Consider the following 15,363-nt stretch of genomic DNA (forward strand, 5'->3'; position numbering starts at 1 on the left):
ATATTTTAAAAGATCTTTTTGGTTAAAATGCTCTCTATGTTTCCTGTCCAATAATCAATGAAAATTTATTAATTTTTCCTGTAAAATAAAAATGAGTACTATTTGTGACGTCATGAATGAATCACAGGAAGGTAAATTTTCAAAAAAAAGGCTAATTTCCTATCTAGTCACTGTCTAAGCTATGATTCATTGTAAAAGAGGGTCGAAAGATACCAGAGACAGTAAAACTCATAGATCAAAAATAAACTAACAAATCCATGGCAAAAAAGGAAAAAGACAAACAGACAAATAATAGTACACAAGACACAACATAGAAAACTAAAATCTAACCAATTCTACATAATTATTTTTCTGTTTCCTAATAATAGTTTTGTACCCAAACTTTCTTATGGTTTTCACTGGAAACATACCATTGAGGGTTTTTTTGCTAAATTTGCTGAGTAACGCCAGAATTTCATGTTATAATGTTTAGTTTAAACATATTTATTTATAGTGGATTGGGAAACAAGTTATTACAACTTATATTAATCCCTTTCAACTTTACAGGTGTGAGTGCTGCCTAGCTTGTAGTGGCATTAGCCTGTTCTTTATCAAAATCTACAAGGGTGTTTTTTGCCTGCAAGAGTTAATGCTTTCTCTTAACACGGATCAGCCATTTATCTCCCCCTTCCCATGGACTATCATAGTTTCTCAAGACCATACTCGCAAATGGTGTCAAGTGAGAGCTATAATGAAATGCATGTAATAATAGTCAGATGTGATGAATCAGCCCCTAACATCAATTCACATAAATTTAGTTCTATTATCAGACTAAAAATTATAAGTAATTTGCTCTTAAGTATATGATAAATAATACAGAGTTCTTGGGTTCTACAGGTGTCTCTGCTTGATACAGTGTTTGATATTGAAAAAGCCTTATTAAATACACTTATGTATTCCTCATGTTTATGTTTTTTATGTGAAATGCTGTCATACAGATTATGGGTTTGGCATAATACAAATGAGAGGTTTGACTTGATGTCTTACAGAGTAGGGTTTTGATAAAGCCTTTGTGGGACTGACATTGATGACGTTACCGCATATTATACCAATTAAAGGTGTGATGAAACCTTTTCAACCAGTACTGATAATTAAAGGTGTGATGAAACCTTTTCAACCAGTACTGATAATTAAAGGTGTGATGAAACTTTTTCAACCAGTACTGATAATTAAAGGTGTGATGAAACTTTTTCAACCAGTACTGATAATTAAAGGTGTGATGAAACCTTTTCAACCAGTACTGATAATTAAAGGTGTGATGAAACCTTTTCAACCAGTACTGATATAATATCATCAGGGATAGCTGATGCAGGACTATTGCCTTTGACTGTATTACACAAGCAATTTATCTTTATTTACCACTATTGTATAGAATAAAGAGGTTTCTCTAATTCTATGGAAATTTATCCCTTTCTGAACCCATTGTATAAAAAAATTTAATCAACGTGTGGTTGCTGGTGATCTCAAAAGATCATTAGATGATTTTAAGGGTCATGACCTTTTTAGCTAACTGGATGAATCACAATTTGATAACAGGTGTTAATGAAATTGACAACTTCGTGCAATGTGAAAGGCACTCGAAGGGGATTTTCGGTAAACAAAAAAAGAAAATGTCTTTTTAATCATTAGAGAAACAGATTCTTACATAGTTACTCGTTGATTATCGGATTTATCCAATCTCGATAGTTAAATTATAAATTTTAAAGTCCTCGCCGAGGCGGCTCGGACTTTAAAATTGATAATTTAACTATCGAGATTGGATAAATCCGATAATCCACTGGTGTCAATGTAAGAATCTATATATATCTGACTTTCATCATATTTGTTAATGAATCCTTGTTTATTTATATATGCATATGACATGGGAGTAAATTAGAATATAAAGCATAACCTGGTTGATCAGTTGACATACACTATACATTTTATTTTTATTTTACTTCAGAGTGTTTAAAGAGTGGCATATTATAACAAAAGATATAAAACTAAATTTAAGACAGTAAATCATTGATATTGAAATGTGTAGAACTTGTATCAAAAAGCAATATATGGAAAGTTTAACATAATAATGTTGCTGCAACTAGAAAAAGATGTTTCTAAATTGCAGTAGGAACAATTTAGAATATTATATATACTGAAGAAAGGTAAAAAAAAAGATTTCATAGGTTTGAAAGAAACTGTCACTTTGTAAGAAAAGCCAGGAAACTCTGGTACTTTTTATACTAACCATAAAGAATTTAAAGCATATAAATAAATCACCGGTGTCTGTCTGTCTGTCTGTTTGTCCTGATTTGTGTCTAGAACATTACTTTTGTTCCATTTAATAAATCAAACATGATATATGCAGATGTATCATGAATTTGGAACATGTCATATACCATAGTTATTACAAGTTACTTTGACATTGACCTCGACTTGAATTTAAGTAAATCCTTGTTCAACTTGGAACTTGCTCATAATTTTTGTACCTTAAAACGTTTGTTGACCAACTTAGTATTTATTTGCATCATGGGCTGGGTGTGTGTAATATATTAAAGTCAGGTCACTCTGACCATGACTTTCACCTTTGACCTCTGCTCTGTTTGTGTGGTAAACTATTGTCTCATTTATGTTCTGTGCATAACTTTGTACTGTAGCACTTATATCAACAAAACTTTGTATGCAGAAGCAATACACTTTTAGGTCACTCTGACCTTTAATGTCTAAAATAAAACATGGCCTGATTTGTGTTCAGTGCATAACTTTTGTATCTTAGTCCTTAGAGTGACAAATAACTTTGCATGTAGAAGCATCATATTGTCTAGTCACTCTGCTCTATTGACTATGATCGTAAAACGTGGTCTGATTTGTGTCCAGAAGTCGGTTTCTGACAAACAAACTCGCTATGAAGATTGATCGTAAGTCATGAACTAGTCGGTTTCACAAAAAACTTTGATTGATCTTAAGTATACTGAATTGTTCATGAGTTACGATCAATCTTAGTTGTAAGTTTGTTTGTGAAAGGGACTCCAATGCATAACTTTTGTTTGATAGAACTTCACCTGATGTATCATTGAAGGTGGAGAGGGTCATATATCAAAATAAGGTCACTTTGACATTTGTTTGATTTGTATGCAGAAACATTATTCTGTCTGGTCAATTTGAATTTAGATCATAATGATAATAAAACCTTGAATTTTGACCTTTTATACTGTAAACTACTGGTTGACTTATGTTGATATGCTGATGCATGATGCAATAGGGCTTTTCAAAAGAGTGTAATAGTAACAAGTAAAATAATAAAATAGAACTCCATGGAAAATTTAAAACAGAAAGTCTCTTATCAAATAAAAAAAATAAAAACTTAAACATTGTCTGATTGTGCTTTGTATGCAGAACCACCAATAGATCAAGATGTGTCAAAAATCTAAATCAGGTCGTTACCTTTACCTTGACCTATCTGGTAGTTATATAAAATGTTCCAGACTTTTTTCCCAAAATTAAATCAATGGCTAAAAGCAAAACAAAGTCTACAAAATGTTGTTGTCTCAAAACAATAATTTAACAGCAAAATGCATACATCAGTCCTGATATGAGGGCAGCTTTAATATTGAAATTGTACAAAGAAAAAAGGTGTATGGGTAAATAATTTGATGATATAAATATTCTTAATAAATTGAATTTTGGATAAAGTACCAAAAGATTAAGAAACTAATTCTAAGAAATGTAAAGAAATGCCTCAAATGGCAAACAATTAAATCTATGTTTGCATTTATCTTACTACATTGTAGTAATAATCTTATATTGATTTATTTCTAACTTGATTATTTATATTGAACACATTTATTGCTTTATCACCCTGGTCCTCTTTGTTTTTCTTGTATTTCCTTGTTTGATCTGAATTGTTTTTTTCCCTATAACAAAGCATGAACAGATATACATATAGGAAATATGGCCAGTGACTTTGTGATCTTGGAAACACTATTTTTCTGGGTTGATATTAAATGATACTACAAAAACTAAGGTGTAGCATGTTACTGCTTAACTAATGAATTAACGTTTTCTTTTCTCTAAAGGATTCCATGAACAAGGTAAGAAGACTAGTAACTGCTTAGTACTTATCTATCTCTATTTCCAATCTGCTTAATACTCAAACCATCTCTATTTCCAGTCACTCTTTGCACATATAACAACCTTTTATTGATTATTCTAATGAAATTTTTCAGGAACATTTTTTTTCAATGAGTTAAGTAAACCATCCAATCCACAAGTGACAAGTTTTACTTGCTGGAATTCACAATGTTGATTAATACAAAATAATCTTCAATAAAACATAACTTACCTCTAAAAGTCTGTTTCAATTAGATTTTATCCAAATCTAAATTAATTGTACAAGTAGATCAATAATCTTCACCAAATCCAAATTGTACAAGTAGTTCAATAATCTTCACCAAATCTGAACTGTACAAGTAGTGCAATATTCTTTACCAAATCTGAACTGTACAAGTAGTTCAATAATATTCACCAAATCTAAACTGTACGAGTAGTTTAATAATATTCACCAAATCTAAACTGTACAAGTAGTTCAATAATATTCACCAAATCTAAACTGTACAAGTAGATCAATAATCTTCACCAAATCTAAACTGTACAAAGTAGTTCAATAATCTTCACCAAATCCAAATTGTACAAGTAGTTCAATAATCTTCACCAAATCTAAACTGTACAAGTAGTTCAATAATCTTAACCAAATCTAAACTGTATGTAGTTCAATAATCTTCACCAAATCTAAACTGTACAAGTAGTTCAATAATCTTCACCAAATCTAAATTGTACAAGTAGATCAATAATCTTCACCAAATCTAAATTGTACAAGTAGATCAATAATCTTCACCAAATCTAAATTGTACAATAGATCAATAATCTTCACCAAATCTAAATTGTACAAGTAGTTCAATAATCTTCACCAAATCTGAACTGTACAAGTAGTTCAATAATCTTCACTATAGATGAATGTTTTTATTTGTATGAAATCGTTTTTTGCCATGATGATTTTAGCACTAAAATCATTCAGCAATGTTCAGTGAATTTTATTTTGTTATATGTTTATACTTTTTGACTATCTCTAATCATTCTTATGTACAATTTCTATTTTAATTTCTGTTTTTAATGCTGAGTTTAAAAAAAATGAAAGCATATTTCAACAGATTCCTGGTGAAAAAAAGTCAATTTCTATGACAAAGATTTATATATATTATAGTAGCAATAGAATTCTACTATACAGACACCATCATTACCTCCTCCTTCCCTTTCCTCTTTAACCACCATACTTTAAGTGATACATTAATTGAGCCTTTTTTGACTCAATGACTTATCTTATTTCATAAATTCATATATACATCATTTTTGTCAGAGGCCAGAGGGTGATCTTACACTGACACACCAAGTCCGAGTGGGATAACTATTTTACATCCCAGCTGTTTTAGATTAGCCGAAAAAACATTTACAATTCTTAAAATTTAGTTTAGAACGCCACACAACCATCATAATATACTTTATAAATTACTGTATGATTTATACCCTGTTTGACCCCCTAACACGATGAGTAGATATCAAACAATGTCAACTCGCCCCACTAGCCTATCGACCCAACCTATATCGACATTTTATAAAAAAAATCGCCCTACTCTTGTTAACCGACTTGCCCCACTTTTGAAAAAGTGTAAAATCAAACTGAACAATCACTGACAACTCACTTATGAACGAAAAGGGTTTAAACCCCAATTAATAAAGGTCTGCCAACTCGCCCCACATATAAAAGTATCTTGCTTCCTTTAAGTATGTTAAGTTATTGACAGTTCGTATCCAGTCCTCCTGGTATAGTGGTTGTGTTGTGGCTTGATATGCTAAAGGTCTTGAGTTCGAATCCCAGCATATACACTGGATTTTTTTCTACATGAATTTTGATAGATAGTCTTTTCCATATAATTGTATATTTAATTATAAGTTTTATAGTGGATTTGACATTCCCTCCAAAATGTTACACAACATAGGAAAGCATGCATAAGAAAGAAACTCAAACTGGGGTGATCTGGTAGGGGTGCTCCCCTGTTAGAACAAAGGAGTTGGGATGTAATTTAAAAGACAATTAATTAACAGTATAATCTACTAGTTGCATGTACTATTAGGCCTTTTGTCAGATTAAAACTGTTGGCTGATTATGTGTCAAGGATGAATTTCTAAAGTTAAAAAAAATCACTAAAAATTTCAGTTTTAATATTTTGTGAAAAGGCAATTGCAGAATTTGAGGACTAATGACCCTAGATATATGTGATAACACAGACATTATGGACAGATGAAGTCTGTTGTCAGTGGATATCAGTTAACAAATTAGGGGAATAATTGTTTGTGAATAGCTTAAATGAACTTCTGATCTCTTTGGTTCCTTCTTCAATCAGTTGTCAACTCCTTATTTGAGTTGTAATATACGACCACAAAAATTGAAAATATTGGTATCATGTTGGCATCGTCGACATCGTCTGAAGACATTTGGTTTTTGCACCATAACTTTAGTTTAAGTAAATAGAAATCTATGAAATTTTGACACAAAGTTTATGAACACAAAAGGAAGTTGGGATTGATTTTGGAAGTTTTGGTTCTAACAGTTTAGGAATTAGGGGCAAAAAAAGGGCCCAAATAAGCATTATTCTTGTTTTTTCGCACATTAACTTTAGTATTAGTAAATAGAAATCTATGAAATTTAAACACAAGGTTTATGACCATAAAAGGAAGGTTGGGATTAATTTTGAGAGTTTTGGTCCAAACAGTTTAGGAACAAGGGCCCAAAGGGTCCAAAATTAAACTTTGTTTGATTTCATCAAAAATTGAATAATTGGGGTTCTTTCATATGCCGAATCTAACTTTGTATGTAGATTCTTACTTTTTGGTCCTGTTTTCAAATTGGTCTACATTAAGGTCCAAAGCCGTCCCAAATTAAACTTAGTTTGATTTTAACAAAATTTGAATCCTTAGGGTTCTTTGATATGCTGAATCAAAGCATGTATTTAGATTTTTGATTATGGGCCCAGATTTCAAGTTGGTCTAAATCAGGATCCAAAATTATAATATTAAGTATTGTGCAATAGCAAGAAATTTTCAATTGCACAGTATTTTATGATGTATTTAAATGAGTAGTTATTGTTGCAAAAAAAAAATTAATTTCATTAGACCACATTCATTCTGTGTTTGAAACCTATGCTGTGTCAACTCTTTAATCACAATCCAAATTTAGAGCAGAATACTGCTTGAATGTTGTGTCCATACTTGCCCCAACTGTTCAGGGTTCAACATCTGCGGTTGTATAAATCTGGTTACCATTGATTTTATTAACTTAATGAACAGAAAATATTGCAAAATCATCATTAGACTTATTCAACTTTATAGACATTTTACTATATTTAAGTTCTGCCAGGCTATCTGCTAAATAACTATGTTCCCTTTATACAACCCAATGAAGTGATCCATAAAAAAGAAAACTTAATACAAATCATATGCCTGTGGGCAACCAGCAATCCCTTCACAACCTGTTTACTTAAATCCTATGTGCTAAAGAACAAACCAAGAAACACACTGCCTCATTGTAACCTTAATTTATTGCCTTTGCTGAAAAGATAAGTTGACCTTTTAACCAGTCTGTGTGTGGAAAATTCTCCTGGTTGGTTGACATCTATATGCAAGGCACTCATCAGGTAGTTAATTATTGATTCAAATGAAATATGTTTATACTTCTCTAATATTTCATACAAAATTTTTAAAAATTGTAAAAATTGTTTTCCTTTAAAAAAAACTTGAAATATAAATGATAAATCTATACTTCTATTAAAGGAGAAGACCTCATTTTGGGTGTCGCTTCTCTTCTTTCCACAATAAATTAATAATCATGCCTCTGTGTCCTATAGGTACAGTGCATAGTGCCATTTGTCAACCATTCATATGATTATTCAAATTGAGTTATCTTTGAAGAAAAACGAGAAAAAGGCATCGGGATATTGTCCCGTCACTGGTCAAATTTTAAGTCAGATTAGACTTCCGGTTTGCGTTTTTCTGTATACTTTGAACATACATATACAAAGAATAAAGTGTATTTTCAGAATTCTATCTGCTATCATTTTCAAGTTTACTATCCACGGCAGTCACAGAGTTTATTAAATAGAGAGGGTCTGTATACTATATCAATGACCACATAATGGATCGATTAGTAAACTTAGAATTGAAAGTAAATACACTATATTTATATAGTAATGAATGTTCATAATATACAGATAAGTGCTAAAAATATTCATGTGAACTTTTGATACCTTTTCTGAAATTCTCCAGTCATTAAAAATATTTTACAAAATTCATTGATTACAAAAATAAAGAAGATGTGGTATGATTGCCATGTTGAGACAACTCTCCACAAGAGATCAATATGACACAGATATTAACAATTATAGGTTACTGTACGACCTTCAACAACGAGCAAAGCCCATACCGCATACTCAGCTTCAAAAGGCACCGAACTGACAATGTAAAACAATTCAAACCAGAAAACTAGCTGCCTTATTTATGTACAAAAAAATGAACAAAAAACAAATATGTAACACATAAACAAACAACCACTGAATTACAGGCTCCTTACTTGAATGTTCATAACATACTAAATGTATGTTCATATTGAAATTGATAGAAAAATGGGAATATTGGAAATAAAGGAGGGGGGATAAAAAAAAGCATTTTCCTGTCCCTAATAACCTATGACTTATTAAACTTTTGCTGTATTTCTCCAGTCATTCAATATTTTACAAAATTCTTCCAACAACACTTTACATACTTAAAACTACACTCTGAATTCTAGTAAGAATAAAGTAAGAAGGTATGGAATAAAGTGATATGGTCTAAAAAAATTAACCAAACTCTAAAAAAGAATATGTTCTATGACAAATCAGTTCTGTTATTCCTATAAATAAGGTGTAAGTCTAGTACGATATGTGTTTATGAAAGTTTCAGTAGAATTTTGATTGACGCCTTGCAATGATTCATTAAATGTTTCTGTAATGTAATTTAAACAAATTTTTATTGTTCAAAATGACAAATGGATTAGACACAAGTTTTACAACTTAGTAAGGTCTTCTGTACTGTTTCCTTGTAGAGTTGAACTTAGATGATTTGGCTTAAAGGTAGTGCATGGTGGGGCTTTGCTATTTCTTTGTAGATGTAGATAGAGTATTTTGTCCAACTTTATAAGTAAAACAACTATGTTCTGTACTCATGACAGTAGTAGAAATATTCTGTAGAGGAAGTAATGTAGAAGACAGGCCAATTATCATAGTTTCAGGAGGCACTATAGAACTGTTGCTTGGTAAAACATGAATATTTGATGATTTTTCACCCCCAGTTAAAGCTACTTTAGAAGATTTCATGATGTGCTCTGTTGATGCCTGTCCCCTAAGTATTTTATAAACAGCGATTATCTGTGCATTGCACAATGAGATTTTAGCTAAAACGGTTGCCCAGGTTCATTGGATAAAATGGTTTGTGTAGATTTCAGACAGGTTGTACTTCTTTTCAAGCATGTCATGAAAATGCCAGGTGTTTGTTCTTCCACAGGGATGTTATAATACCACTGGTATTACAAAAATGTAATAGTGAGAGGTATTAGCAAGCAAAATCAAGGGAATTGTGCAAAGGATGATACAAGCATGAAAATTACCACAAAGCATCATTATTATAAACTTTTTAAGAATTAACTGCTGGCCATTAAAAAAAATGATTTTTTCAAGATGGCCACCACGACCATTGAAAAATACTGATTTTTCTGGAAAACATTTCTTTGAACTTCTTTTAATAAAAAATGTGTAAGGGTTCCGCGGAACCCAGTGTCTCGCCTACTATTGCTGTAAATCACAGACTCAACAAAAATGAGGAAAAAAATCAATAAAAATATTCCTCTTGATACTATCTAAATGATTGTAAGAAGCTTCTGTCCAAGTTTGGTAAATATCTAGGATAGTTATTGAATCTAATAAATGTTTTGAAAACTTTAACTGCAGACTGTATGTAATGTTAACTGGAAGAAAATCTAAGTCCATTTAAAAGTAAAATACAGAAAAAATGGAGTTGTCTTTTTACAAAATTTACTTCTGGATACTATCTTATGATCATAAATAAGCTTCTGTCCAAGTTTGGTACAAACCCATGATAGTTAAAGAAAGTTATTAAAATTTTAAAAACTTTAACCACAGAGTGAATGTAATGTTTCTCACAGAAAAACTAAGTCCATTTAAAAGTAAAATACGGAAAAAATGGATTTATTTTTTTACAAAATTTACTTCTGGATACTATTTTATGATCATAAGCAAGCTTCTGTCCAGGTTTGGTACAAACAAAGGATAGTTTAAGAAAGTTATTAAAATTCTAAAAAAACTTTAACCACAGAGTGATTGTAATGTTTCCCTGCAGAAAAACTAAGTCCATATAGAAAAAATGGAATTTTATTTTTACAAAATTTACTTCTGGATACTATCTTATGATCATAAACAAGCTTCTGTCTAAGTTTGGTACAAACCAAGGATAGTTTAAGAAAGTTATTAAAATTCTAAAAACTTTAACCACAGAGTGAATGTAATGTTTCCCCGCAGAAAAAACTAAGTCCATTTATAAGTAAAATACGGAAAAAATGGAATTTTATTTTTACAAAATTTACTTCTGGATACTATCATATGATCATAAACAAGCTTCTGTCCAAGTTTGGTAGAAATCCAGTATAGTTTAAGAAAGTTATTAAAATTTCAAAAACTTTAACCACAGAGTGAATATTTGTGGACGCCGCCGCCGCTGACGACAACGACGGAAAGTAGGATCATTTAGTCTTGCTTTTTCGACTTAAGTCGAAGGCTCGAGAAAAACAATTACCAGGTTTGTTAAGGTCAAATATTAATTAAAAATGAATGTTTGACACATCCAGTATTTGCGCATGCGCTAACATGTAACAAAATTCTTTCAAAAACATTTGAACTATTTACCATATATATATATTTAGAGTTTTGGGGATTTCTAATAATATTATGAATTGGTTTAATAACATTTTTCAAGGTTATGATACGTGTTATTATGTGTTTAACAGTTTTGCGCATGTGCAAACTATTAAAAGACATAAAGAGCGATTTGTATGCACTACCAGGCAATTCTCAGATATTCGATGGTTAAGGCGAAAATGTGGTTAATCCCGGAAAAAACATCAATTGTAACTGCAGATCAGCCACTTTTTGAAATTCAGTGGAAATGGCCTGATTTGTACAGAAAAGATAATTGTATCGTCATATTTGGTGAATTGCACATTGAAAGGACTTGTTATAAAACTCTGGATGAGGCCACAATTAAAAATATTTTGGTTTGCCCAAACCCTACCCAAGGTTAAGACAGTGGGTAGGTAGGTAGGCATTTTCTTTTTTTTTCAAAAAAAGTAATTGAAGTATCAGATGTTTATTAGTCTTCATGCATATTTGATTAAAAAAAAACTTCTTCAAATCAGGACAATAAAAGAATTTGAGTAGGCAGCTTTTTTCTGGGTAGGTAGCGTTTGGGCAAACAAACCTATTATTTATTATGGCCTGATATATTTCGTGAAAGGGGATGTACATGTTGCCTTACTGAAGCCAATATTGCAACACCAAGAATGTCAGATTGTTTTTATGTATGTTTAAATGTATCTAGAACTAGACAGGCCCATCAGACAAACGCATGTAGTCTGCTTGAATTGTTAATTTCAGATTATGAAAGCTAAACTCAGAATACATAATTATGTCATGACTCTGTGGTGTTCAGTGATTTAAAAGACTGGTGTAAGGAAATAGAGTCATCTCGACCACAGTTTAATTCCTGGCGTTCAATTATAAATTAAGAACTTCTTTTGATTTTGGTATTATGCTCATTTCATGAGTGAGATTTCATACTTTTCAAACAGTCCATATAAAGCATGATAGCATATTGTTTTAGGTCTTGATCGTGTGAATTATGCTCAATCATTACTGACCCATCACTGAGATATGACTTCCCATACCGAAAAACACCCACAGGTGGCGATGGAATTTGAAAATGATAATTTCACTGTACGTAAGACCAGCACATTTCTTTCTTATTACACAATTGATCATGCACAAAAACAGAATAATGCAATTGTGAAGGGCGATGTTGGTGCCATAGGATTAACCAAAGATCACTTTTAGACAAATGGATGATAGCTGGACCAGGAGTCTGTATACTAGAATATGAATTTAAAAGAAGTAGTGGTTTGGGTCATTCTACAACAGACGAACGACATAATGAAGACTCTTCGAAAACACAAAAAGATTTCTTTAAACAGATTTTAAGGATTTGTAATGTGTTGAACGAGTCTGGAAATTCATTTCTGGAAGAGTCGTCAGATTTGTTAAAAAAAAATGCTCCATTTAGGAAATTGTTGATCCAGAAACAGATGAGATATGTAAATAAACTCCAAAATATTGGTCCAAACAATACGAAGATCTTTTGAAGTAAATGCAAAACTTCTTTGTCAAAAACAAAGCTAGAGAACCTTAAAAGTGATTTCGATATCTCCTCTTGACTTTTCATTTCTTGTCACAGTAGACAGTTTTACTTAGAATATTTCTTTATCCGTAAAAATTAAACTGCTCCTCCGCCTTTATCTCAGGGTGTCACTTGAAATAGTGGTATTAAATCGCTGCAAATGGGTTTACTTGAAACATTCTGTGATTTGCTGATCCAAATTCGGACGCATTTATCGTTGGTGGGGTAGCAATGGTTAATTCCGGGTCAAAAGTTGGGCAAAATATTTGATGATTATACTAATGATGTCATACTGCCTTATATAAAATCTTGCATAGATAGATATTCAAAAGTAGACATTGTATTTGATATTTACTAAAGGTTCTTGTGGCAGATGGAAAGGTGTTGGTTCTGGTAGAACACCAAGGGTACTAGTAGTTTTTTCTCTGTGAAGATGACAACGAAAAAACGAAATTGTTCAAGTTTCTTGCTGACAAAATTGCTTCTTGAGAGACTAATACCAATGTATATGTTACTCATGGTGAAAATATTCTTTGCAATTTCAATAAAGATACTTCCTATCTCTCCCCTTATTATCATGAAGAAGCAGATACACGAATGTTTGTCCATGTTCGGCATGATTATGAAAAGTGTTTAACTTTGCAGACATGTTCTGTTTTCTTTTCTGGCCGAGTTCCCCCTCCTTCACAAACTGGATTTTCAAAGGTTTGTTCTTAGTTTGGTTTGCCTCTTTCCTCTGTTTCTCTATCACTTCAGCAAGTTCCCTGAGTACTTGGTTGTGTCGTCATGTATATCTCCGCTGTGTGAGAGTGATATTGCATCCTGAAAGTACAATTTGAAGTGTTCCTCTTTTTCCGCACAAGGGACAATCTGGTGTTTCTGATAGTTTCCACCTGTGCAGATTTGAATTTATCAATTATTATTTTGGTTCATAAATCACAAGTCATTAAACAAAGATATGTGTGTAGTCTCTTGCTAAAAATGTATGGCCCAATGCATTTGAAGCTGAGAATTTGCCGCCAAGAAATAGAAATTATTGATTTAGAAGATAATCAAAACAGCGGTATCTATGTTTACTTTTCTTAATCCATCCATCATTTTGAACACGTGTGATTTTGCGCCGAACATGCACAGCTTTATTTTCACTTGAAGAAAGATCGATCAAGATAGATCTAAGCGTTTACACTTAAAGAAGTATCTATTCAAATAAGATCGATCTTTTTAAAACCACCTCTGGAGGTAGACTTTTTAAGTCGGATTGAAGATCGATCTTTCCCTTTTACATTAGAACAAAGATCGATCTCAGTAAAGATCAATCTTTTTCGCTAGTGTAAACAGGGTCATATAAGTTTTAAAATAGAAACTTTAAAAAAGAAAAACAGATTGATAAAATATGTTCTACAAGTAAGTCAATATGATGATGATTTTATGCAAAAAAAAAGTTTGATAAATAAACAATCATATACTGTAAGCATGTGTATAAGGCATGCAAAACATGCCACTATGAAATGAGATCTACAGATCAGCAAACAATAGCTGATTGCAATAAAGGACAAAATAACACATTTTTACCTAGTGAGCACTTGTTGTTGTCAGTATCTTTACACCTAGCATTAGCAATGAGGCAAAATATTATTGAATCATGCAACTGTTTAAGGATTAAAAAGAGTACAAATAATAGAAGACTAACTTTAAGAGAGGTTTTAATCAATTTCCTAGCAAGAAATGTCATTTTTTTTTTATTACTTTAAAGTACAACTTTGATTGTAAAGTCACACAAGTGCATCCTATGTATTTATTGGAATAAGTACAAGATTTTGCTTTTAAAGAAAAATAAGAGCTTCATATAGAAATACAGAGATGTGGTATGATTACCATGGAGACAACTATTCACTAGAGACAAAAGTCATTTGGATGTGAACAATTGCCTTATACTGAAAACACTGTCGAAACACATTTAAATGAAAACTTTATTGAGAGTGTTTAAAAAAGGGTACACATGTCAGAACTGGCATGTGTTAACAGTAGATATAGACAAGATGAGCATCAAGTTGTTCACTCAGTGTAACAAAAGGACAATTCTTTTTGGTCTGCAGATCTGAGAAATATTTCTAAATCTGATTTGCAGAGGTGGATTTAGAGGTGTGGCCCAGGTGGCCGGACCCCCCTTTTTGTGGGAAAAAATTGTTTGATTATATTGGGAATCACTAAAGCATGACTGGAGTGGGCCCCCTCTTAGGTAGTCAATGGGCCTCCACTGATAAAAAAATCTGGATCTGCCACTGATTGGCACATATTTATTTGTCATAAACTGTTTCAATGTTTATCAGAAATCAGAGACAATTAATATGGATTACAGTAAATCAATAATAAAAGGACAATGATAAAAGGACACATTTTGATATTATTAATATTTAAAAAATAATCTTATTGCTTATTGCATTATTCTAGATTGGACCAATCAGATAAAATCTAATAACCTTTGCTTAATGTCTAAATTCATGAAAAAATATTTAAGTCAGAAATACAAACTGCTTAACACCAATATGAACTAGAGTCAAAAATTATTAATTAAAGTCTTGTGATTTCAGGATAATGATTAATTAAAGTCTTGTGATTTCAGGATAATGATTAATTAAAGTATTGTGTTATCAGGATGATGATTAATAAGGATTAATTAAAGTTTTGTGATTTCAGGATAATGATTTATTCAAGTCTTGTGATTTCAGGATAATGATTAAT

General features: G+C 31.6%; 1 protein-coding gene across 6 annotated transcripts in view; it reads left to right on the top strand.

Moving 5' to 3' along the window:
* Window positions 1–15,363, top strand: part of LOC134695720 (protein furry homolog-like) — a 399,195-nt gene that overhangs the window by 318,200 nt on the left and 65,632 nt on the right. For 4 of the 6 annotated variants that reach the window (XM_063557102.1, XM_063557101.1, XM_063557100.1 and 1 more), the window contains exon 52: window positions 4,092–4,106. The exons of the other annotated variants lie outside the window; for them this stretch is intronic. In XM_063557102.1, coding sequence (XP_063413172.1) covers window positions 4,092–4,106 — 15 coding nt within the window. The remainder of the gene's footprint in view (window positions 1–4,091; window positions 4,107–15,363) is intronic. 6 annotated transcript variants of the gene reach the window in all.

This window comes from Mytilus trossulus, chromosome 14, assembly GCF_036588685.1.
Source record: "Mytilus trossulus isolate FHL-02 chromosome 14, PNRI_Mtr1.1.1.hap1, whole genome shotgun sequence".
NCBI lineage: Eukaryota > Metazoa > Mollusca > Bivalvia > Mytilida > Mytilidae > Mytilus > Mytilus trossulus.